At 42.6% G+C, this 27,389-nt stretch overlaps 1 protein-coding gene across 1 annotated transcript in view; it reads left to right on the top strand.

Moving 5' to 3' along the window:
• AFAP1L1 (actin filament associated protein 1 like 1) overlaps positions 1 to 24,541 on the top strand; it is a gene marked incomplete at its 5' end in the record, with an annotated part of 70,900 nt that extends 46,359 nt beyond the window's left edge. The window contains 5 exon segments of the mRNA XM_082835894.1: positions 470 to 581; positions 17,449 to 17,613; positions 20,009 to 20,187; positions 22,208 to 22,336; positions 24,331 to 24,541. Of these exon segments, the coding sequence (XP_082692020.1) occupies positions 470 to 581; positions 17,449 to 17,613; positions 20,009 to 20,187; positions 22,208 to 22,336; positions 24,331 to 24,354 (609 nt within the window). The 3' untranslated portion in view covers positions 24,355 to 24,541.
• Positions 24,542 to 27,389: the final 2,848 nt, after the last annotated feature.

Genomic DNA, 27,389 nt, shown 5'->3' with positions numbered 1-27,389 from the left:
TTTTGAGTGTTCTCACGACTCTTCATGCAAAAATTATAGCCAGTCTATTAAGTTATGTCAGTTCTACCATTGGCTGATCTCATCTATGACTTTTTTTTTAACCTAAGACTTTATATTAGCAATTTGGAAAACTTGAAGGATACGTCCAAATGATATGAGGACAAAAATATCTATGATAAATCAAATATGGTCACCCACGGTCTTTTGAGACTTCCTAATTTTCCTCTCAGCAGAAATTCCAGTTTAGGGTTGCCTTCTGCTGCCCCCCACAGGAAGGTATGAGGATCAAGTAATACACTGCTAGTGCAAGTGGTTTATAAACTGTTGAGGGCTGCACACATCTAAATCTGTAAGGCCAAGATCTCAGAGGTCATGTAGTACTCAGCCACTGAGCGCGCACCAGAAAGCACCTACACTGAGGATTCTGAGCCCACCCACACTTTACCTTCTCCTTCCATCTCTCACCCAGGACGAGGAGCCTGAGCGTCCCTCTGGAGCCCAGATCAAGCGCCATGCCTCCACCTGCAGTGAGAAGTCCCATCGGGCAGACCCACAGGTCAAAGTCAAGCGCCACGCCTCCAGTGAGTTCTGTGTGCAAGGGAAGAAGGGAGGGAAATAGTCCGGGACAGGGGCGGGGTCGGGGGGGGGGTGTCTCAAAATCAGATCCTTGCTGGGGTCACGTGGGTAAATAAGTGAAGAGAGGTATAAGAAAATACTCTAAGAAAAATAACAACACAAGCAGAGTGATAAAGGGCAGCTAGCAGGTGGCCTCAGAGGGGAAACAACAGAGAATGGGTTGGGGGAGACTGAAGGAAACTGCAGTGCTCAGACCCCAGCTCTAGGGGCAGCTACTACTTAGCTCCAGCCAAGGCCCCCATGCAGCAATGCCAGCCCAGATTTGCCAATTATTCAAAAGAGACCAGAAATCTACTTATTTTTTAATATAAGCAACTATTGAAAACTTTTAACACTACATAAAGCCATATATATATGGCTTACGTCTGTGTCCCAGCCCAAGCTCTGCCTAGCACCCCATAGGAGCTTGCTGAATTGCCTGATCGCCACACTGCACAATAATGACTAACTATGCCAGACAACTCTATGTAAGTTCTCTATGATTCCCAACATTAATCTCTACTCCTGTATAATTTATCTTTATGAGCAAGCCAGCTTCCTGTAGGACAGCATGTCCTGAGTCTTTTATTTGTTGTTTTTACTTTCTTCTCTCGTACTTGAACAAAGTCAAGTTCTAGTCTTTGCTTTTTGAAGATTTATTTTTTAAAATATTTTTCTTTATGATAGCTCCATTTCATTAGCGTAGATAATCTCTTCTGGGAGTCAGGAGACCTATACCCCATTCCTCACTTGGTCACTAAATTACTGTGTAACTTTGGAAAAGTCCCCTCCCCTCTCCAGAGAGTTTCCCCTCTGAGCAATTAGAGGTTTGTTGTGTAGCATTCCTTATACTGTATGATCAGAGACACTAGAAATAGAGGGCCTTATGAAATGCCCATTTCAAGATGGGAAACTAAATTGAAATAAGCATGTAAGATTGAAGAAATCATAAAACATTAAAAAAAAAACCAAAAGCGAAGATAACAAAAAACAGACTCTTTCTTCAAATTAAATCTTACATTGAAGCCCAGTTTATAAGAGAGAGAGAAAAGTGGAGCTGCTTTGCCTGGAGTCCGGAGGCCCACTTGGCCTCTCCTTTGCCCCACATGGTAGCCTGTTACCCATCACTATGAAATCATAGGGCTCCTTGCAGACAGTTGGAAACTATGGATCTAGTTCAAAAATGTTTTTCAGATGAAGGAACTGAAGAACATAAGAGAAGGGTCTTACCCAAGATCATGTATTAACTACCTACTGCTACATAACAAATTACCCAAAATTTCATAGCTCAAAACCTAAGTGTGTGTTATGTCAGTGTTCTGTGGGTCAGGAATCCCGGGGCAGCTTAGTTAGGTAGTTCTGGATTGGGGTCTCTTGTGAGGTCACAGTCAAGACGTCAGCTGGTCATTTGAAGTCATCTGAAGGCTTGGCACACTGGAGGATCTGCTCCCAAGATGGTTGATTTGTATGCCTGGCAAGTTTGGGCTGGCTTTTGGAAGGAGGCCTCAGTTCCTTGCCATGAGGACCCCACCACTGGGCTGCTTGTCCTCATGACAAGACAGCTGGCTTCCCCCAGAGCAAGTGACCCAGGAAGGAGGTACAGGGCAGAAGCTGCAATGTTTTTGTGAACTAGCTTTTGTGATAATTTCTGCCATATCCTAATGGTTACACACGTCAGCCTATCTAGTGTGGGAAGGGACTGCAAAAGGCCACAAATATGAGAAAACAAAAATCCTGGGAACTAAGGGCATTACTGAGAAAAATGGTGCCATGAGAAGCTCCACAGACCCGTTCCCAAGAAAACAACCAAAACTGGTAAAGATTGCTAAATCAGGGCTTCCCTGGTGATGCAGTGGTTAAGAATCCGCCTGCCAATGCAGGGAACACCGGTTCAAGCCCTGGTCTGGGAAGATCCCACATGCCACGGAGCAACTAAGCCCGTGCACCACAACTACTGAGCCTGCACTCTAGAGCCCGCGAGCCACAACTACTGAGCCCACGTGCCACAACTACTGAAGCCCGCGTGCCTAGAGCCCGTGCTCTGCAACAAGAGAAGCCACCAAAATATGAAGCCCACGCACTGCAAGGAACAGTAGCCCCCGCTCACCGCAACTAGAGAAAGCCCGTGTGCAGCAACAAAGACACAACACTGCCATAAATAAATTAATTAATTAATTTTTAAAAAAAGATTGCTAAATCAATCATCTGACGTCTCTAGAAATTGTCCTAAGGGCATATGGCAAATGAAGATTTAGTCTAGAAAATTTACTAAATCTCAGTAAAATCAGTAAGAGTTTGTGGCATCTGAGCCACCACCTTCTCCTTTACCCTTTTCCCAGCTCAGTGTAACAAAATCTCCAGATGTGGACAAGAAAAAAAGGCTCTCTCTCCTCTAGCTCCCAGTCAAGAGCTGCAGTATCTCCCCAATAAGAGCAGGTAACGAGCATTTCTCATCACCCCTAGCTATGTGCTACAGACACTAGATCCCAAGTGAGTGCAGCCCAGAAGTAGGGTGCTCCCTTTCTCTACCCAGACCCCACTCATAGAGCAGAGGCTCTACTGCAGTTTGGGCAGGCCAAAGATGTGGGGGCCCTGACTGCCCTCACCCCAGCTCACTCATAATGCAGGGGTTCCACACTAGGAGAGGAAAGCTAAGAAGACCAGAGGTTACAGTCGCTACCCAGCACCCTGCTCACAAAACAGAGATGTCACTCAAAGAGAAGCAGGCCACTGTTCCCACCCCTAGATTCAGAAGAGTGACTCAGAGATTTTGCCCAAGGTGAAAGGCAGGTCATAAAAACAGTGAACTCCAAAGCTCCCCTTCAAAAGAACTGACTTTAGTGGAAACAGAGTGTGGAGCAAATGATGATACAGAGCATTGTCAAAAACAATAAAGCAGGGACTTCCCTGGTGGTCCAGTGGTAAAGAATCCTCCTTCCAATGCGGGGGATGCGGGTTCGATCCCTGGTCGGTGAACTAAGTTTCCACATGCCGCAGGGCAACTAAGCCCGTGCACCACAACTATTGAGCTCGCATGCCTCAACAAGAGAGCCCACATGCCGCAAACTACAGAGCCCACGCGCTCTGGAGCCCTCGCACCATAAATAGAGAAAGAAAACCCGCACACCACAACTAGAGAGAAGCCCAAGCACCACAACAAAGAGACCGCTCACTGTAACAAAAAGATCCCACATGCCTCAACGAAGACCCCATGTGCTGCAACTAAGACCTGATGCAGCAAAAAAAAAAAAAAAGGAAAATAAATAAATTAAATAAATATTTTTTAAAAAATAGAGCAATCAGCTGAAAATTAGTGGAGCCTAACAGCTGGGTGTGATCCCTAAGGCTGTACCCATTCAGGATCAACATCAGAGGCTTCATGCTGCAGGGAGAAATGTACTTCACTAAAAGAGCCAACTAAGTCACTAAACAAATAAACAATCTGGTGGGGGGTAGGGGTCAGTATACCTAGAGATGCTACAATATATTATATAAAATGTCCAATTTTCAAAAAAAATTATGAAACATGCAAAGAAACAGGAAAGTGTGACCCATACAGAGGGAAAAAGGCAGGCAACAGAAACTGTCTATGAGAGAACACACATGTGGAATTTAACAAAGATTTCAAAGCGTCCTTTGTAAATATGTTCAAAGAACTAAGGGAAACCATGCTTAAAGAAGTAAAGGGGGCTTCCCTGGTGGCACAGTGGTTAAGAATCTGCCTGCCAATGCAGGGGACACAGGTTTGAGCCCTGGTCCAGGAAGATCCCACATGCCATGGAGCAACTAAGCCTGTGCGCCACAACTACTGAGCCTGTGCTCTAGAGCCTGCAAGCCACAACTGCTGAGCCCATGTGCTACAACTACTGAAGCCCGTGCTCCTAGAGCCTGTGCTCCACAACAAGAGAAGCCACCACAATGAGAAGCCCACGCACCGCAACAAAGAGTAGTCCCCTCTCGCCGCAACTAGAGAAAGCCCGTGCACAGCAACAAAGACCCAACGCAGCCAAAAATAAATAAAAATAAATAAATTTATTAACAAAAAAAGAAGTAAAGGAAGAAATTGGAGAGTACAAAGTAAAACTGTCACTGTTTGCAGATAACAAGACACCACCAAAAAACTTCTAGAGCACATCAGTGAATTTGGTAAAGTTGCAAGATACAAAATTAATATAGAGGAATCTGTTGCACTTCTATACGCTAACATACAACTATCAGAGAGAGAAATTAAGAATAAAAATCCCATTTACAATCACATTTAAAAAGAATAAAATACCTAGGAATAAATCTCTTTTTTTAAACTTAGATAGGTTTTTGGGGGTTTTTTTTTGGCCATACCATGTGGTTTGTGGGATCTCAGTTCCCCAACCAGGGATTGAACCCAGGCTGCAGCAGTGAAAGCCAAGAATCCTAACCACTAGACCACCAGCGATCTCCCAGAATAAATCTAATTAAGGAGATAAAGACCTATACTCAGAAAACTATAAGACACTGTTGAAAGAAACTGAAGACAACACAAAGAGATGAAAAGATATACCAGGCTCATGGACTAGAAGAATTAATTTTGTTAAAATGACCATATTACCCAAGACAATCTACAGATTCAATGCAATCCCTATTAAAATATCAATTGCATTTTTCACAGAACTAGAAAAAATAATTCTAAAATTTGTATGAAAACACAAAGATGCCAAAGAACCAAAACAATCTTGAGGAAGAAGAACAAAGCTGGAGATATCATGCTATCTGATTTCAAACTATACTATAAAGCTACAGCAATCAAAACAGCATGGGAATGGCACAAAAACAGACATAGAGATCAACGAAACAGAACAGAGAGCCTAGAAATGAACCCACACTTATATGGGCAATTAATCTATGGCAAAGGGGAGAAGGAAATACAATGGGGAAAAGACAGTGTCTTCAATAAACAGTGTTGGGAAAACCTGAAAATCACATGTGAAAGAATCAAACTGGACAACTTTCTCAAACCATATACAAAAATAAACTCAAAATGCATTAAAGACTTAAATGTAAGACCTCAAACCATAAAACTTCTATTTGAAGACATAAGCACTCACTCTTTGACATTGGTCTTAGCAATATTTTTGGATATGTCTCCTTAGGTGAGGGAAACAAAAGCAAAAATAAACAAACAGGACTACATCAAACTAAAAAGCTTTTGCACAGTGAAGGAAACTATCAACAAAACAAAAAGGCCACTGACTGAATAAGATAAAATATTTGCAAATAGTATATCCAATAACAGATTAATATACAAAATATACAAAGAACTCATACAATTCAACATCAAAAAAATAAACAATCTAATTAAAAAATAGGTATAGGACTATAGACATTTTTCCAAAGAAGTCATACAGATGGCCAAAAGGCACATGAAAAGATGCTCAACATCACTAATCATCAGGGAAATACAATTCAAAATCACAATGAGATATCACCTCACACCTGTCAGAACTGCTATTATCAAAAAGACAACAAATAACAAGTGTTGGTGAGGATATGGAGAAAAGGGAACTCTTGTGCACTGTTGATGGGAATGCAAATTGGTGCAGCCCCTATGGAAAACAGTATGGAGGTTCCTCAAAAGATTAAAAATAGAACTGACATATGATCCAGCAATTCTACTTCTGAGTATGTATCCAAAGAAAATGAAAACACCAATTAGAAAAGATATATGCCCTCCTATGTTTATTGCAGCATTATTTACAACAACCAAGATATGGAAGGAACTTAAATGCCCATCAAAAATGAATGGATAGAAGCCCTGCCCCCATTGTCCCAGGAATGCGTGGATAACAGCCACCCCTAGGATACCTATGAGCAGATGCCAAGCCCTGCCCCCACTGTCCTGGGAATGCATGGACAGCAGCCTGTAAGAGACCTGCCCCTGCTATCCCAGGAGAGTGCAAAGGCCACGGTACCTGCATACACCATATCAAAGTGATAACTGCCAGCACATGCTGAGGAAAGAGGCAGCAAGCATACAAACTAAAAGCAGCCCCTCGATTCCGGAAAAGATTGCGGAGTAGAGGGACTTGAGCTCACCTCCTCTCACAAAAACACCAAAATCACAACTAACTGCTGAACAACCATCAACAAAAAAGATTGGAACCTATCAAAAAGCATATTTTACATCCAAAGACAAAGAAGAAGCCACAGTGAGATGGTAGGAGTGGCGCTTTCATGACATAATCAAATCCCATACCCACCAGGTGGGCGACCCACAAACTGGACGATATTTATATCGCAGAGGTTCTCCCACAAGAGTGAGAGTCGTGAGCCCCACGTCTGCCTCCCCAGCCTGAGGGTCTGGCATCGGGAGGAGGAATCCCCAGAGCATTTGGCTTTGAAGGCCAGCGAGGCTTGAGTGCCGGAGTGCCACAGGACTGGGGGAAACAGAGGCTCCACTCTTGGAGCACACACAAGGTTTCTCATACACTGGGACAAAGAACAAAGCAGTAACTCCATAAGAGCTGCGGCTGGACCTACCTACGAGTGTTGGAGGGTCTCCCAGGGAGGCAGGGGTCGGCTGTAGATCAATGAGGGCGCAAGGACACTGGTGGCAGAGGACCCAGAGAATATTTTGGCTTGAGCCCTCCCAGAGGTCGCCATTTTAGCATCAAGACCTGGCCCTACCTAACAGCCTACAGGCTCCAGTGCTGGAATGCCTCAGCCCAAACAACCAGCAGGATAGGAACACAGCACACAGCAGGATAGGAACACCCATCAGCACACAGGCTGCCTAAAGCCATACTGAGCTCACAGCCACCTCTAAACACATCCCTTGACATGGCCATGCCCACCAGAGGGACAAGACCCATCTCCACCAACAAGTGGGCAGGAACCAGTCCTTCCCACCAGGAAGCCTGTACAAGCCTCAGGACCCAGGTCACCGGCCACGGGCAGACACCAGAAGCAAGAGGATCTATGCTCCTGCAGCTAGTGGAAAGGAGACCACAAACCCAGAAAGTCAGAAAAAAATGAGATGGCAGAGAAATATGTTCCAGACAAAGGAACAAGATAAAAACCCAAAAGAGGGACTTCCCTGGGGGTCCAGTGGTTAAGAATCCATCTTGCAACGCAGGGGATGCTGGTTTGATCCCTGGTTGGGGAACTAAGATCCTACATGCTGCAGGGCAACTAAGCCCTCATGCCACAACAAGAGAGCCCATGTGTCGCAACTACAGAGCCCACACACTCTGGAGCCTGTGCACCACAACTAGAGAGAAGCCTGTGTGCCACAACTAGAAAGAAGCCTGTGAGCTGCAACAAAAGATCCCACGTGCCACAGCTAAGACCCAACACAGCCAATAAATGAATAAATAAATAATAAATATTTTAAAAAAAGAAGAAAAACTAAGTGAAGTGGAGATAGGCAACCTATCTGAAAAAGAACTTAAAGTAATGATAGTAAAGATAATCCAAGATCTCAGAAAAAGAATGGAGGCACAGACTGAGAAGATACAAGAGATGTTCAACAAAGAGCTAGAAATTTAAAGAACAAACAGGGACTTCCCTGGTGGCACAGCGGATAAGACTCCTTGCTCCCAATGCAGGGGTCCCGGGTTCAATCCCTGGTCAGGGAACTAGATCCCACATGCATGCAGCAACTAAGAGTTCACATGCCACAACTAAGGAGCCCGCATGCCACAACTAAGGAGCCCACCTGCCGCAACTAAGACCCTGTGCAACCAAATACATAAATAAATATTTTAAAAAATAAAAATAAAAAATAATGAACAAACAGAGATGAACAATACAATAACTGGAATGAAAAATACAGTAGAAGGAATCAATAGCAGAATAATTGAGGCAGAAGAACGAATAAGTGAGCTGGGAGACAGAATGGTGGAAATCACTGCTGTGGAACAAAATAAAGAAAAAAGAATGAAAAGGAATGAGGACAGTCTCAGAGATCTCTGGGACAACATTAAATGCATGAACATTCACATTACAGGGGTCCCAGAAAGAGAAGAGAGAGAGAAAGGGCCTGAGGAAATAATTGAAGAGATTATAGCTGAAAACTTACCTAAAGTGAAAGGAACAACCCACTAAGTCCAGGAAGCACAGAGACTCCCATACAAGATAAACTCAAGGAGGAGCATGCTAAGACACATATAATCAAACTGACAAAAATTAAAGACAAAGAAAAAATATTGGGAATTTCCTGGCAGTCCAGTGGTTAGCACTCACTGCTTTCACTGCCGTGGCCTGACTTTGATCCCTGATTGGGAAACTAAGGTCCCACAAGCTGCGTGGTGCAGCCAAAAAAAAAGATAAACAAAATTGATAAAGCTTTAGCCAGACTCATCAAGAAAAAAAGGGAGAAGACTCAAATCAATAAAATTAGAAATGAAAAAGAAGTTACAACTGACACAACAGAAATAAAAAGGATCATAAAAGACTACCAAAAACAACTACATGCCAATAAAATGGACAACCTAGAAGAAATGGACAAATTCTTAGAAAGATATAAGCTTCCAAGACTGAACCAGGAAGAAGCAGAAAATATGAACAGACCAATCACAAGTATTGAAATCGAACCTGTGATTTAAAAACATACAACAAACAAAAGCCCAGGACCAGACTTTACAGGTGAATTCTATCAAACATTTAGAGAAGAGTTACCACCTATCCTTCTAAAACTATTCCCAAAAATTGCAGAGGAAGGAACACTCCCAAGCTCATTCTATGAGGCCACCATCACCCTGATACCAAAACCACACAAAGATACCACAAAAAAAAGAAAATTACAGGCTAATACCACTGATGAACTGAGACGCAAAAATACTCAACAAAACTGGCAAACCGAATTCAACAATAGATTAAAAGGATCATACACCATGATCTGGACTTTCCTGGTGGTGCAGTGGTTAAGAATCCGCCTGCCAATGCAGGGGACATGGGTTTGAGCCTTGGTCTGGGAAGATCCCACATGCCGTGCAGCAACTAAGCCCATGTGCCACAACTACTGAGCCTACACTCTAGAGCCCGCAAGCCGCAACTACTGAGCCCACATGCCACAACTAATGAAGCCTGCACACCTGGAGCCCGTGCTCCTCAACAAGAGAGGCCACAAGCCCCTGCTCGCCATAACTGGACAGGGCCCGTGTGCAGCAATGAAGACCCAACACAGCCAAAAATAAAAAGATAAATAAATTTATTTTTTTAAAAAAAAGGATCATACACCATGATCAAGTGGAATTTATCACAGGCATGCAAGCGTTCTTCAATATCCACAAGTCAATCAATGTGATACACCACATTAACAAACTGAAGAATAAAAACCATATGATCATCTCAATAGATGCAGAAAGAGCTTTTGACAAAAATCCAACACCCGTTTATGATAAACACCCTCCAGAAAGTAGGCGTAGAGGGAACTTACCTCAACATAATAAAGGCCATATATGACAAGCCCACAGCTAACATCATCCTCAATGGTGAAAAGCTGAAAGCATTCCCTCTAAGATCAGGAACAAGGCAAGGATGTCCACTCTCGCCACTTTTCTTCAACATAGTTTTGGAAGTCCTAACCATGGCAATCAGAGAAGAAAAAGAAATAAAAGGAATCCAAATTGGAAAAGAAGAAGTAAAACTGTCACTGTTTGCAGATGACACGATACTATACCCAGAAAACCCTAAAGATGCTACCGGAAAACTACTAGAGCTCACCAATGAATTTGGTAAAGTTGTGGGATACAAAATTAATACACAGAAATCTCTTGCGTTTCTATACACTAACAATGAAATATCAGAAAGAGAAATTAAGGAAACGATCCCATTTACCATCACATCAAAAAGAATAAAATAACTAGGAATAAACCTACCTAAGGAGACAAAAGACCTGTACTCTGAAAACTATGAGATGCTGATGAAAGAAATCAAAGATGACACAAACAGTTGGAAAGATATACCATGTTCTTGTATTCGAAGAATCAATAATGTCAAAATGACTATATTACCCAAGGCAATCTACAGACTCAATGCAATCCCTATCAAATTACCAATGGCATTTTTCACAGAACTAGAAAAAAAATTTTTTTTAATTAGTATGGAAGCACAAAAGACCCCGAATAGCCAAAACCGAGCTAGAAAAACAGACCTGGAGGACTCACACTCCCTGACTTCAGACTATGCTACAAAGCTACAGTCATCAAAACGGTATGGTACTGGCACAAAAACAGAAATATAGATTAATGGAACAGGGTAGAAAGCCCAGAAATAATCCCACGCATCTATGGCCAACTAATCTATGACAAAGGAAGCAAGACTATAAAATGGAGGAAAGACGGTCTCTTCAATAAATGGTGCTGGGAAAACTGCACAGCTACATGTAAAAAAATGAAATTAGAACATTCTTTAACAACACACACAAAATTAAACTCAAATTGGATTAAAGACCTAAATGTAAGACTAGATACTATAAAACTCTTAGAGGAAAACATAGGCAGAACACTCTATGACATAAATCGCAGCAATATCTTTTTGGATCCACCTCCTAGAGTAATGAAAATAAAAACAAAAATATACAAATAGGACTTAAATAAACTTAAAAGCTTTTGCACAGCAAAGGAAACCATAAACGAAACAAAAAGACAACCCACAGAGTGGGAGAAAATATTTGCAAACAATGTGACCGACAAGGGATTAGTCTCCAAAATTTACAAACAGCTCATGTGGCTCAATATCAAAAAAACAAACATCCCTATCCAAAACTGGGCAGAAGGCCTAAATAGACATTTCTCCAAAGAAGATATACAGATTGCCAACAAACACATGAAAGGATGCTCAACATCACTAATCATTAGAGAAATGCAAATCAAAACTACAATGAGTTATCACCTCACACCAGTCACCTGGTGTGGCCAGAATGGCCATCATCAAAAAATGGCCATCATCAAAAAACCTACAAACAATAAATGCTGGAGAGGGTGTGGAGAAAAGGGCACCCTCTTGCACTGTTGGTGGGAATGTAAACTGATACAGCCACTATGCAGAACAGTATGGAGGGTCCTTAAAAAACTAAAAATAGAACTACCATATGACCCAGCAATCCCCCATGACTCCCACAAAGAGTCATGTACCACAATGTTCATTGCAGCACTATTTACAATAGCCAGGACACTGAAGCAACCTAAGTGTCCATCAACAGATGAATGGATAAAGAAGATGTGGCACATATACACAATGGAATATTACTCAGCCATAAAAAGAAACAAAAGTGAGTTATTTATAGTGAGGTGGATGGACCCAGAGTCTGTCATACAGAGTGAAGTAAGTCAGAAAGAGAAAAATACCATATGCTAACACATATATATATGGAATCTAAAAAAAAAAAAAATGGCTCTGAAGAACCTAGGGGCAGGACAGGAATAAAGATGCAGACATAGAGAATGGACTTGAGGACATGGGGAGGGAGAAGGGTAAGCTGAGATGAAGTGAGAGAGTGGCATTGACATATATACACTACCAAATGTAAAATAGATAGCTAGTGGGAAGCAGCCACATGGCACAGGGAGATCAGCTCGGTGCTTTGTGACCACCTAGAGGGGTGGGATAGGGAGGGTGGGATAGGGAGGGTGAGAGGGAGACGCAAGAGGGAGGAGATATGGGGATATATGTATATGTACAGCTGATTCACTTTGTTATAGAGCATCAACTAACACAACAATGTAAATCAATTATACTCCAATAAAAATGTTTTTAAAAAAATGGGCAAAATGACCTAAAGAGACATTTCTCCAAAGAAGATATACAGGTGGCCAAGAGGCACATGAAATTATGCTCAACATTGCTAATTATTAGAGAAATGCAAATCAAAACTACAATGAGGTATCACCTCACACCGGTCAGAATGGCCATCATCAAAATGTCTACAAACAATAAATATTGGAGAGGGTGTGGAGAAAAGGGAACCCTCATACACTGTTGCGGGGAATGTAAATTGGTACAGCCACTATGAAGAACAGTATGGAGTTTCCTTAAAAAATGACATATAGAACTACCATGTAATCCAGCAATCCCACTTCTGGGTATATATCTGGAGAAAACCATAATTCAAAAAGATACATGGGGCTTCCCTGGTGGCACAGTGGTTGAGAGTCCGCCTGCCGATGCAGGGCACGCGGGTTCATGCCCCAGTCCGGGAAGATCCCACATGCCGTGGAGCGGCTGGGCCCATGAGCCATGGCTGCTGAGCCTGCGTGTCTGGAGCCTGTGCTCCGCAACCGGAGAAGCCACAGCAGTGAGAGGCCCATGTACCGCAAAAAAAAAAAAAAAAAAAGATACATGCACCCCAATGTTCAGTGCAGCACTATTTACAACAGCCAAGACATGGAAGCAACCTAAATGTCCATTGACAGAGGAATGGATACAAAAGATGCAGTACATATACACAATGGAATATTACTTGGCCATAAAAAAGAATGAAATAATGCCATTTGCAGCAACATGGATGGATCTAGAGATTGTCATACTGGGTGAATTAAGTCAGACAGAGAAAGACAAATATCATATGATATCACTCATATGTGGAATCTAATTTTTTAAAAATGATACAAATGAACTTATCTACAAAACAGAAACAGACTTACAGATAACAAAAAGCAAACTTATGGTTACCAAAGGGAAAATGTGGTGGGCGAGGTGGGGGGGAATCAGGAGCTTGGGATTAACATAGACACACTACTATATATAAGACAGATAACCAACAAGGACCTACTGTACAGCACAGGGAACTCTACTCAATATTCTGTGATAATCTATATGAGAAAAGAATCTGAAAAAGAATTAATATATGTATATGTATAACTGAATGACTTTGCCATACACCTGAAACTAATACAACATTGTAAATCAAATATACCCCAATAAAATTTAAAAATAAACAAACAAAAATGAATGGATAAAAAGATATGACATATACATATACTGTGGAATATTACTCAGCCATTAAAAAGAATGAAATCTGCCATCTGCAACAACATGGATGGCCTTAGAGGGTATTATGCTAAGTGAAATAAGAGAGAGAAAGACAAATACATATGATTTCACTTGTATGTGGAATATAAAAAACAAAACAAACAAACATAACAGAAACAGAGTCAGAGATACAGAGAACAAACAGGTGGTTGTCAAAGGGGAGGAAAATGGGGGGAGGAGAAAGATGAGAGAGATTAAGAGGCACAAACTTCCTGCTATAAAATAAATGACTCATGGGTATGAAATTAGTGCAGGAAATACAGTCAATAATTATATAATATCTTTGTATGGTGACAGATAGTAACTATACTTATCATGGTGATCTTTTTTTTTTTTTTTTTTTTTTTTTTTTTTTGCAGTACGCGGGCCTCTCACTGTCGTGGCCTCTCCCGTTGCGGAGCACAGGCTCCGGACATGCAGGCTCAGCGGCCATGACTCATGGGCCCAGCCGCTCTGCGGCATGTGGGATCTTCCCAGACCGGGGCACGAACCCATGTCCCCTGCATCGGCAGACGGACTCTCAACCACTGCGCCACCAGGGAAGCCCATGGCAATCATTTTTAAATGTACAGAAATATCAAATCACTATGAGGTATACCAGGAACTAACATATAATATGGTAGGTCAAATACAGTTCAAAAACAAACTTATAGGAAGAGAGATCAGATTTGTGGTTACCAGAGGCAGGGGTTACAGAGAGGGAAACTGGATGAAGGTAGTCAAAGGGTACAATCTTCCAGTTACAAGATAAATACCAGGGATGCAATACACAACATGACAAATATAATTAACACTGTTGTACATAATATATGAAAGTGAAAAGAGTAAATTCTACGAGTTCTCATCACAAGGAAAAAATTTTTTTTCTATTTCTTTAATTTTGCATCTATACAAGATAATGGATGTTCACTAAACTTACTGTGGTAATCATTTTATGATGTATGTAGGTCAAATCATTATGCAGTAAACTTACATAGTGCTATATGTCAATTATGATTTCAATAAAACTGAGAGAAAAAAAAATCTGAGAAATGTCACCGCCAAGAGGAGCCTAAGGAAATACAATGACTAAATGTAATGTAGTAGCTCTGCAACAGAAAAAGGACATTAGGTAAAATCTAAGTAAATCTAATGAACTTTAGTTAAAAAAAAAGGAAAGGAAAGGAAGATGACAATGTCCTATCAAATGGCTCAAGGGTACATTTGAACTGGCCAAAGAATCAGTAAACCTGAAGATAGATCGACAGAGATTATGCATTCCAAATAACAGAGAGAAAAGAGAACAAAGAAAAATGAACAGAGCCTCAAAGAAATATGAGGCACCATTAAGTGCACTAACATATGCATAAAGGGAGCATTAGAAGGAGAAAAGAAAGAGAAAGGAGCATAAAAAGTATTAAAAGAAATAATGGCTGAAAAGTTGCCAAATTTATTGAAATCATCAATTTATATATCCAGGGAGCTCAGTGAAGTTCCAGTAGGATAAAGGCAAAGAGATCCAAGAAAGACACATCATGCTCAAAATGCTAAAGCCAAAGACAAGAAGAAAATCTTGAAAGCAGAAGACAAAATCAACTGATCACTTACAAAGGATCCCAATAACATTAATAGCTGACTTCTCATCAGACACAATGGAAGGTTTGCCCCTAACATCACCTGGACTATTATTCACCAATAAAAAGGAATGAAGTACTGATACATACTACAACATTTATGTATTAGTTACATTACTAACTTGGACACTAAATATTCCTTTTTTCCTTCATTATGGAGGCCCAGATTTTTCTGGAAGGTGCTTGGGCAGTTCTGTTTTATCACTAATATTATAAGACCCACAGAATTGTAGCTCCTTAAAACTTACCGATTAGAAACAATCTAGTTTGCCTCTTTACCACCATTTGAGTGACTCAAGCATTACAGGGTTGGGTATGAAGTAAGCTGCTTTCTGTGGTGCTGACACATCAAGGTGGACCAGGGTGATGGCTCCCAAAGCTGAGTCTACTTGCTGGTTTTGTCCCTAAGGAAGTTTTTACTCATCTGCAATGAAATGAGAAAAATAAGCACAGTGCATAAAGTTTTTCATAAAGTTAATGGTATTCAGTATAAACAACTACTTTATTGTACATTTGTGTCCAACTCAGGATGTTAAAATATTATTTTAACACAGAAAATAAATAGAAAATAGTGGGAATAACAATATTGGTAGTTTTAAGGTCCTTACCTGATACAACATAATGGTGACAACCCTTTGTTGGTATCCCTATTTATTTTACCAGTCTATAAAATCCAAAAGTCTGAGAGCCAACTCCCTTGGGATGCCATTGTGTAACTGGGAAATATGGGGAGCCATGCATCCCCTTCTGTGTCCTCCATGCTTTATTTATAATGAGGCTTGAATTGCAGGGTAGTTGTAGGAGGAACTGATTTTTGCATAGGTCATGGGTGACCACTGCAATCCCTACAGAGCTGGAGAGACAAGACCCCCAATTATCAGCAAACCATGGGAATCGCTCCACACCCCACCTACAAAGGACTATGTGTGGCTGTCTGTAGCATAAAAATATAAATAAAACTTTCACTGAGAGGTTGGACTATGACCTTGCCCAAGCTAAGGTAGTATTGCATAGCATGGACCCTGGAGTTAGACAGACATGAGTTCAAACCTGGGCTCTTCCATAATTAGCAGTGAGACCTAACCTCTTTGTGCCTCAGTTTCCCAACAATAAAGTAGAGCTAATAATAGTGAGTTTTGTGAGGATTAAATACAAATGCATATAAATAGCATAGTATATAGTAAATGGTCAATAAATTTTTGCCATAATAATTTGTAGCTATTGTCCACCATAGTGTAGAGCCTACAGTAGACTATGAGGTCCCTCTCTCCCCCCACCCATTTCTCAGTAATAAAATGGGCAATGCCTGACTTTAGCTGCAGTTCTCAATTCTCTGTAGATGAGTTACACGTAGCTGTTTCTTTATCTTATATGTACCAAGAGTTAACTATAAAAATGCCCTTTTAAAACCAAAGTGTGGGACTTCCCTGGTGGCGCAGTGGTTAAGAATCCGCCTGCCAATGCAGGGGACATGGTTCGAGCCCTGGTCCAGGAAGATCCCACATGCCGTGGAGCAACTAAGCCCATGCGCCACAACTACTGAGCCTGCGGTCTAGAGCCCACGAGCCACAACTACTGAAGCCCACACACCTAGAGCCCATGCTCTGCAACAAGAGAAGCCACCGCGATGAGAAGCCAGAGCACTGCAACAAAGAGTAGCCCCTGTTCACCACAAATAAAGCCCACGCACAGCAACGAAGACCCAATGCAGCCAAAAATAAAATAAATTTATTTTAAAAAAATTCTAAAACCGAAGTGTGTATGCATCACAAAATTTGTTTTATATTATTATCTATTTGCCAGGTACTATACTAAGTACTTTTCATGAGTTACCTCTTTTAAACCTTATCACAATGCCAAGAGGTAAATTTGATTGATACCCACATTTACAAGTGAGGAAAGTAAAGCCTAGGGGGAAGGCACAAAAACACCACATTCACTTTGCCTGATGTCACACAACCAGTAAAGGGCAAAAGAAAACACAGACCTTGATTTGTCCGGTCCTAAAGCCCTTACTCCTCATCCCTTTGCACTACTGCCTCCCTTTGGCTCCTTGTTTCCTCTCCTTCACATTAAATATATCCAGGGGGTATAGACCTAAATATTCCCATTTTATAGACAGACAGACTGAGGCTGAGAGAGAAGCTAACACCACCCAAGTACTCTCACCAGAGCTCAGAATTGAGGGCCTTTTCCTGCCTCATCTCTGCAGGTGCCCATCAATATAAGTACGGTAAGAACCGAGCTGAGGAGGATGCCAGGAGGTACCTGGTAGAAAAAGAAAAGCTGGAGAAAGAGAAAGAGACAATCCGGACAGAGCTGATGACACTGCGGCAGGAAAAGAGGGAACTAAAGGAAGCCATTCGGAACAGCCCAGGTATCTATGTGGGTGTGGTCCTGAGCACAAGGGGGTCTCATCCTTGACACCTCCCCTGGCATCTGCCACCTGGTTTCTTACCAGGAACAGGTGGGCTTCTCCTCCCCTTTCTCCTCCTCCCTCCCCTCCCCCTCCTCTTCCCTCCTCCTCCCCCTCCTCCTCCTCCTCATCATCTCTCCTGACTAATGGAAGTGCCACTGATTTAATAACTGCTTTTAGAGTGAGAAGATGAAAAAGCGTACAAATGTGTACACTTAAAGTGGTAAAATGAGATCTGATTTTAGACATGCTAAAATGTGAAAAACAGAGTGTGCCTTAGAATCATGGACGAGATATTCTGAACCTCACATTAACTCATTCATTCACAGATATGCAGTGAGCACCCAAATGTGTGATACATTGGTTCACATACTGGGAATAATGGATGGTGACACTTTACCAGGATCTTCTTCTGAAATCCAGGACCGTGGCCTCTGCAGGCTCTGCATGCCCTGGGCTCCTCTGCACCCCACTTTCTGCTGTGTTTCTGTTGAATTCTCGCTATAGCTGCAGTTCAGCACACTTTCAGACTGAGGTTTCTGAACATGCTGGAGGGAACAGAGGTCCTGTCCTTATAAAGAATACATCCAAGGTCGCATAGCCCCATGAGAATCTGATGGAACCTATGGACCCTTTCCTAACAGAGAAAACCCCCACAGATCACAATGTTGCAAATAATATCAGGAGCTCCTGTGCCCCCAGAGTCATAGATTGCCTAGGAGTCCACGAGCCTCAGGTTGAGAAGTTCTGGCTTAAAGACTTGTTCTGTGTGGCTAGGAACCAGAATCAATGGGAAGAAGGCACATAAAGGCAGTTTGGTTTCTGGGCTTCCCCGGTGGCTCAGTGATTAAGAATCCACCTGCCAATGCAGGGGACACGGGTTCGAGCCCTGGTCTGGGAAGATCCCGCATGCCGTGGAGCAACTAAGCCCGTGTGCCACGATTACTGAGCCTGCGCGCCATAACTACTGAGCCCGCGTGCCACAACTACTGAAGCCTGTGCACCTAGAGCCCATGCTCCACAACAAGAGAAGTCATTGCAATGAGAAGACTGCGCACCACAATAAAGAGTAGCCCCCGCTCGTCACAACTAGAGAAAGTCTGTGCACAGCTATGAAGACCCAACGCAGCCAAAAATAGATAAAATACAATCTTTTTTAATTATTAAAAAAAAAAAGGCAGTTTGGTTTCAATATAAAGAACTTTCTAAGAGTCAGAATAGGGTTTGGAGCAGGTCAACTTGACTGTCCAAACTTGTCCTGCTCAGTTTTTTTCTATAGCATATCAGTTTTTGACATCTTAGATTATTTATTATATTTATTATATTGTTTTCTCTCCCTCCCTCTCTCTCTGTCTCTCTCTCACACACACACACACACACAATTGTAAGTTCAATAAGGGCAAAGATCTTTTCCTGTTTTGTTCACTGATATATCCCAAGGGCACAGAACTGTGCCCAGTACCTTGCAAGCACTCAATAACTATTTACTGAATGAATGAATGAACGAATGAACAAATGAATGAAAAGAACAACAATTACTAGAAAACCCTCCAGTGCAGCCTCCTCAGGACAAACAATGGAACTAGTATTTAAACATGGTAAGATCCAAAACAGCTCTTGGCACAAAGAAGGTCCTAATATAGGTTTGTTGGCTTAAACTGAATAAGCAGCAAAATCCTAGCAGGAACTTGTGATCAATGTAAAGCCTGTCTTATGATTCTTGGTTACAAGTAAGAGAAACCAAAGTGAAACTGGCTTAGAAATGAAAAGAAAAATGTAATTGGAAACTTAAGTGATCAGATATACCAAGGTCCAGGGACTTAAATGATGTCACCAGGAAACATATTTCTCTAATTCTTGCTTCTGCCTTCCCCTACATTGGTTTCATTCTCTGCCCCTCATGGTGGTATAAAGGCTACACAGCTCTAGCCATCATCGAATCCGTGCAGCCACTCCAGCAGAGAGGCTTCTCTTCCCAATAGCCCCCATAAACACCTCGGGATTCACTTTGATTGAACCAGCTTTGATCCCTCAACCAACCACTGTGACCAAAAAATGAGATATAATTATGGGCCAGGTCTAAGTTATGTGCCAATCCCCTGAACTAGGAGTGAAGTCAGCCCCAGCCAAACTACAGGGAATGAGAGGAGAATGGGGAAATGGGTATCGGGCAGATAAAAACCACACACCCCTGCATGGAGCTGGAATCCCAGGTCCAAAGTCCATCCCTTAACAAGGAGTGAGGCCTGGAAAGGCCCTCTGGGAAGGCAGACTAGGGCCTGAGGCCCTGCCAAACTCCCTGATGCTTCTGGCCAAACCAGGCTCAGCTATTTCTCATAGATGTCTTTGGACACAGGGGCAAAGTTAAAAGGTCTGGAAGAGGCCTTGGCCACCCTGGAAGCTCAGTGTCGGGCGAAGGAAGAGGGCCGTATCGACCTGGAGCTGCGGCTGGTGGCTGTGAAGGAGCGCTTGCAGCAGTCCCTGGCAGGCGGCCCAGCCCTGGGACTCTGCGTGAACAGCAAGAACAAGAGCGGGGTGAGTCTAGTCCCTTTTGCACCAGGGGCAGCTGCTCCTCAATACCCTCATAAGCTACAGATCTTCATGATCATTCTTTGGGGGTAGGAGTTATGCTTATTTACAAATGAGAAAGCTGAGGCCCTAAGAGAGGAAACATGCCATAAGTGGCACAGGCCTCTCACTGTTGTGGTCTTTCCCATTGCGGAGCACAGGCTCCGGACGCACAGGCTCAGCAGCCATGGCTCACGGGCCCAGCCGCTCCGCGGCATGTGGGATCCTCCCAGACCTGCATCGCCAGGCGGACTCTCAACCACTGCGCCACCAGGGAAGCCCCAAGTTTGTTATTCTTATTCAAGTACAGGTTAAGATGCTGTACTGGCCGATTGTACCATAGGCCAGTACAGCATCTTAACCTGTATGATGTCACACAATCTTCGCAGCAGTCCTATGAGGTAGTAGTATGTGTATTCACCCCATATGACAGACAAGGAAACTAAGGTTCAGATGTTGCATTATGTGCTCAAGGTCACTCAGTTAAGTGGGAGACAGGATCCCAAACCCAGGAAGTCTGACTCCAGAGCCTTGCTTTAGCCACCAGGCACATGCCCTCTCCTAGGATCCCCAGTGTACCAGTCCCTGTACTCAGGGCTTTGAATCCATTATCTCTAATGCTCCCAGCAACCATCACCTTGAATGGGATGTCCTCAGGGAGAACTTCACGGACCTCAGTCTGTATCAGTGTCTCAACCTCAGCATTACTGCCAATAATTATTTGCAGGACTGTCATGTGCATTGTAAGATATTTAGTAGCATCCCTAGCCTCTACCCACTTGATGCCAGTAGCTCCATGCCCAGTTATGACGACCAAAAATGTCTCCAGAAATTGCCAAATGTCCCCTGGGAGGACAAAATTGCCCCCATTTGGGAACCACTGGTCTAACCTAACAGTCCCATCTGTTATTCTGCCTCACAGCACTTAACCACAATTTGTGTGTGAATATATGTATATGTATACATGTATATATAGTATATTCATGTCCTTACATTCTGTCTCCCCCACTAGATTGTATTTTTGTTAAGAACTGGACTATGTCTGTTTTGTTTATCATTATAGCTCTAGTCCTTCAGAATCTGAAAAATAGTAGAAGTACAATAAATGTTTGTCAAATGAATAAACGTTATACCTGCTTTTACACAAGGAAATGGAGGCTCAGAGAGATGAAAATAACTGGTCTGATAAGTGTGAGTTGTCATTGGGAACAGTATTCCTATTGCTGTCCTAGGTCAGGCCACACCTCATGACTCTAAAGCCAGAGCAGTTTCTTCCACTCCTACACTTCTACTCCCAGGGGCATTTCCAACCTCATTTACAGAAGAATGGCTTAGGGGCTAGGGACAAAACAACTTCCCAGAGTCACAGAGAGCTGGTGGAGGAGTAGAAGTGGTTCCCTCATCCCAGCTGCTTCCTCCTACCAGCATGCCCTGATGTTCACATTCCACAGGGCTTTTCTCTCCACTTTTGATCCTTGTGATGGCCTTTGGAGACAGAGAGTCTTCTCTAAATTCCCTAGAGGCTCAGCCATTAGTATGTCACACTCAAGGAACTACATCCAGCAAGGTACTAAGCAATCACCTAGAAAATATGAGTAAAGGCAGTGTAGAAAATGTGAAGGAATACAGGAGAGAGGTTGAGACAGGACTGTGGGATTTGAATCCCAACTGTCTCACTCACCAGCCTTATGGCCTTGAGCAGTGACTTGACCTTCTCATTTTCCTTATCTGTAAAATGGGACAACATAATAATAGTACCTGCTTTATAGGATTGAAAAGGCTAGATGAGCTAACCTGGTCCATAGTGAGGGTTCAGTAATTTTAATTTTAGTAATTTTAGTCATTATCTTTATTCCAAGGCCCTCAAGTATCTTTTACCCCTCACCCTGTTTGATGCTGACATGTTTGCACAGTGCCTTCTTGGCAGGCTGAGTGTAAGTAGTGAGCACTAGACCTCACCTATGTAACTATTTCTTGTCATCAACAGGAAACTGTAAATAAACCCCAGAACAATGCCCCAGAGCAACCTCTCCCTGTCAATTGTGTTTCTGAACTGCGGAAGAGGAGCCCATCCATCGTAACCTCCAACCAAGGAAGAGTGCTACAAAAAGCCAAGGTACAGCCATAGATCAGCTAATCAAAATTCAGAGATCTGGAAGCTTCCTTTCTATGGAACCCCACCAAGAACTAAAAAGTCAGCTAGTGAGAAAGGCAGAGAACTGCCAATATATCCATGCAGTAAAACTCATGAACTTTGCTCAGAGGGCAAGACCTTCAAATCTCCTTCAGAACCTACTTATTCTTTCTTAACACATAGTTCTAACAAGCTTTGGTTTCTGAGCCTACAATATGTTTTGAGACGTGAAAGGCCCCATTTTGTAAGTGAGGAAACTAAGTGAAGGGACTTGCCCAAGGTTATGCAGGGCATCAATGAGAGAGCTGGGATGCAAAGCCATCTCTTCCAAGTCCACAGCTCACTCCATGATACTGGTCCACAGTACTATCTCTGAAACTTGTGTTTCAGAACTTCTTGAATTTTAGAAAGGTAATATGGTGCATATACTATATATGATGAAAAACCCCAAGTTCTCAGGAGGTACTCTGTAAGCAAACACGTTGATAATTCTATAGCAAGACACATGAATATTCACATCACATTGAATAAATAGGTTACAAACAGCCTCATATCAGTTCAGGTCAGGTTTTGCCACTAAATGAGTTTGTGCCAAAACACTTAAAAAATGTTTTGGTTTCAGAGCTCTCTGGATTTCAGAATTACAGATAAGAAAGTGTAGACCTGAAAAACAAATACCTGAGCATTAGGACATGAGATTAGAGAAGTAACCAGCCAAAGGCCAGATCATCTAGATCAGACATCAGCAAACTTTTTCTGGAAAGGGCCAGACAGTAAATATTTGCAGCTTTGTGGACACATGGTCTCTTTCACAAGTCACCTCTGCCATCATAGCAAGAAAGTAGCCACAGACAATAGTAAATGAATGACTAACATGGCTGTGTCCCAATAAAACTTTGTTCATGGACACTGAGATTTGAATTTCATATAAATTTCAGGTGTCATAAAAAACTATTCTTTTTTAAAAAAAAAAACACATTTAAAATCTGAAAAGTCATAGCTGGTGGGTCATACAGAAACATGTAGTGAGCCAGATTTGGCCCATGAGCCATAGTTTGCTTCTCCTTGATCCTTGTAGGCCATTGGAAGAACTTTGGATTTTGTTCTAACATAATGGAAAGTCACTGGCAAATTCTGACCAAGGAATTTTTAGATATGAATTACATTTTTAAAAGATCATTCTGACTACTATGTTGAGAATGGATGAGGGGGTAAGAAAGATCAGTTAGAAGAAGTAACCTTGATGAGAGATTAGAAAGGTTTAGTGGAGGTGATAGTAACTAGCTGGCTTTGGAGGTAGAGCAGAAGGATTTGCTGATGAGGATGTGGAGGATGAGGAAAAGAAAGAAATCAAGGATGACCCCTAGGTCACTGCCCTGAGCAACTGCAGTCAAGGTGGTGAAGACGTGAGAGGGGCAGGTTGGGAATGGAGAATCCTCCCACCAAGAATTTTCTAACCACCATCTTCTGCCCTGGTTCACCCCATCCCCTCCAGGGCTGGCTGGAAATGCCACGGATTTTTTAATAGGTAAAAAGCCATTCACTGCTGGCCCTGACTTCAGTATTCATCTCAGGTGAACTCCTAGACAGCCCCGGGAGAACGAACAGAGCCCTGTGGGTTGCCTGCCCTCACCCTTCCTTACCAAGCTGCTTTGGCCTGTCTCCCATCAGTCTCCTACCCCAACCAAGGTGCTATGGAAAAGCACTGATGCAGTCCCCACTCCCCAACTTCTTCTGGGCCCCAGTTTTCTTGTCTGAGAAAGACAAACTGTAGTGTTTGAACCCCCTTAGAGATGAGACCCAGCATGGAGAAATGACTTACCCAAGGCCAAAGAAAGGGAGTGGGACTAGGACCCATGACTCTGTGATCTGGCCATGGAGATCTTTATATAATTAGGTGCACTGGTATGTTTTTATCCTGCAGGTTACACTAGAATATTTAACAAACTGATACTTCCTGTCTTTCTGTACTTCAGGAATGGGAAATGAAGAAGACCTAGAAAGAGGATGAGGATTTCATCCAAAGGAGATAACACCTTGTCCATCCAAGGCAGAAATGCTTTTTTCACAAAGAGACATCAGAAGACTGGAAGTAGCCCACACTCTCTGGGGCACCCAAAAGACCAGCCTTTACTGTCTGCATGATTATAGGGGACATGGGGAGGGAAGAAGGAGGAGAGAAGAGGGAAATGGAGGGCATCCTTATAACTTTACAGAGGGTGGAAATAGGGGTGGAGGGAGACAGAAATCTGCACAGTCGTAAAGGTTTTGTTAAATGTCTTTGCCTTCCCTTCTAAAGAAGAAATGAAAGCACATGTGAATAAGCCATTCCATCCCATTCTCAGCATCCCATTCCCAGTCCTCAGGAAAAAGGAAGGCAGTGCTGAGGCATCGGTGGTACAGTATAAAGGGACAGGACTTGATCATCTGATCCTGCTTGTGACACATGGATTCATACTGGGCATTACTGACAACCTCTGGGCAAGATAAATAGGCTGAAAAACCGATACAGTTATCCCTAACTTGCATAAAGTGAACAAAAACTACAGAGATCATGTAAATTCTACAATCATTCCTCATGATTATAGAACCCTCATGATGCAGAAACTAGAATCCCTGATTTGAGTGTTTACAAATCAGAGATCTGGCAAAGAGGGGTTCAGCAGCTGACATAGTTTAAGCCCACAGTGCTACTCAGTGACAAGAGCATGGATTTCTAATGTCCACAGGATATTGCAGGCATTGTAGGATGGGGTCATTTGCTATCAATCAAGTCCCCTACCTAATTTATATGGCACTCAGGCTCTGGGAGCTATGGCTAGAAATCCAGGTGACACTCCTTGTCTTTAACCTTACCTTGCACTTGGAGGCCCACCAGTCTGCCCTTTCATACCTGCTATCAAGTAAAACTATCATGGAGAATCAAGAGGATGGTGGCTCATTTCTGCCACAGGGGTGCTAAACTTTTTACAGACACTTGAGAGTTTTATAGGGGAGCAAGGACCTCAAGTCCCAGGCAGTCTCCTAACTGCGCCACTCACTACTTTCTCAACACTGTAGGCACTTTATAGGTCTTTACCACCTTTCCCTCCAATAAAGATAAAACCATTTAACTGTATAAGCTTAGAGGTTAGCTCAAGAGGAAAGAAGAGAAATCCCAGAATAACCTCTGGACACTTTGCTAGAGGCTACACACACTTTTCTTAGCTAAGACTTTACATACTTGAGCCTCACCCAAACTTTATCACCCTCTGAGGTAGCTAGAGACCAAAGCAAGTAAAATAACCTGACCAAAAGCACCTGGCTGCCAGTGGCAGAACGTAAGACTTAGGACTAATGAGCCTGGATCCAGACAAGGCTGCTTGAGCCCTGCCTCTGCCACGTACCAGCTGTGACTTTGACCTCTCTGATTGCTTTCCTTACCTGTGAAAACCATGTTAACAATTGTACTCTTCTCCCGAGAATACTGGGGGAAAACCAGGTTAAAAACTATACTTTCCTCCCAAGACTACTGGGGGAATTCAATGAGTTGATACACAGGAAACATCTTGTACAGCATCCAAGAAATAGGAAATGTTCAGCCATAGTGGTTCTTCTTATTAGCTAGATAAGAAACGCCTGACTCAAAATCCCGTGTCCTTTCCACTGAAGAAGAAATGACTTTCATGTGGTTATTACGACCACCAAAAGCTAAAAGGCAACCAGTCTATAACTAACAGCTTTCATCCAGATGCCACCTGAGCGTCTTCAGTAACAAAGGAGTTCACATAATCTGAATTGTCAATGTTCTTTTTTAAAAATGTGGGTCCTGGAATGGCACCCAACAATCCAACTGTGTCCGCAGTGTGTGTCACATTCTTTCTTATGCAGTTATTTTGAGGTTAAGTGCCTTTTGCCATCAATACATCTCGGCTCTTTGAGAGGGGGCACCCTAGGAAATTAATAATTAACATTTATTGAGCACTCACCACACATCAGACGCTGTTAGCCATGACTGGCTACACAGGCATACAACCTGTGCAGCCAGCCCCACACCTAGCAGGGCCCTGTGCTTGGTTTATTGCTCTGCTGTTACTCTCTCAGTAATTTCGAACAAGGGGCTCCACACTTTCCTTCTGCCTTTTATGCAGCCAATCCTGGTGCTAACTAATTACTTTTCTAGGTATTATCCCTTTAATCTTTACTAAAACCCTGTGAGATAGGTTCTATTAACCCAGTTTTCATAGTTCAGGAAATGGAAGCCCAGAGAGGTTAGGTAACTTGCTAAAGCCCACAATTAGGAAGTGGGAGAGCCGGCACCTGAATACATGAAGTCTGACCCTAAAACTCCCCTCCTCTTAGTTCCAAGGCTCTATTTCACTCATGTCTCCCCCTCCTCTTGCACTGCAGTATTCAGAAGCACACAGTCACCTAATAGATGAATAAGTGGATGCAGCACATTTGGTGTAACTTAGCTAAGAGAAGTGTTAACAAAATGGCTAAAACATGGATGCCAGTTCTGGTTTGGTTGTTTTTTCAAAGTGTAGGGTCATGGTTCTAAAGTGGACTTGAAGTTCCATCCTCCCCAACACTGCAAAGTGTTTGGACTATCAGATTTCTAGTATCACTGGATCCTCAGTGGGGGTCTTTGAACAGGTTCACCAACCTCTCTGGGCCTTAGTTTTCTCATATGTAAAAGAGGATCATAATCCCTCCTTAAACCATGCTGTTCTTTTCCTGGGGCCAAAAGGAAACAGAAGGTTGCTGGTTACAACACATTTGAGCTAGGCCCTGGATAGAATATAAGGATGCAGAAGACGCTAGCTTTGTCCTTATGGAACTCACGGACAGGCAGAGAAAAAATATGACCCAAATAGCTACCGTACAAGTAAGCCATCCTGTGGTGAAGATTCAGAATGTTGAAGGCACACTTCCCATCCCTTAAAAAAATTTTTTTTGACATTAGGGACCATCCAGTGACTAGTCTGGCAGCTCCAAGTGCCCTCAACCCCAATCACCAGTCCGTTCTCACAACCTGTCAGTTTTCCATACTAAA

This window comes from Leucopleurus acutus (assembly GCF_964270905.1).
Source record: "Leucopleurus acutus genome assembly, chromosome: 3".
NCBI classification, from domain to species: Eukaryota; Metazoa; Chordata; class Mammalia; order Artiodactyla; family Delphinidae; genus Leucopleurus; species Leucopleurus acutus.
Note: the sequence above shows the minus strand (reverse complement) of the source record. Positions and strands in the feature narration are given on the sequence as shown.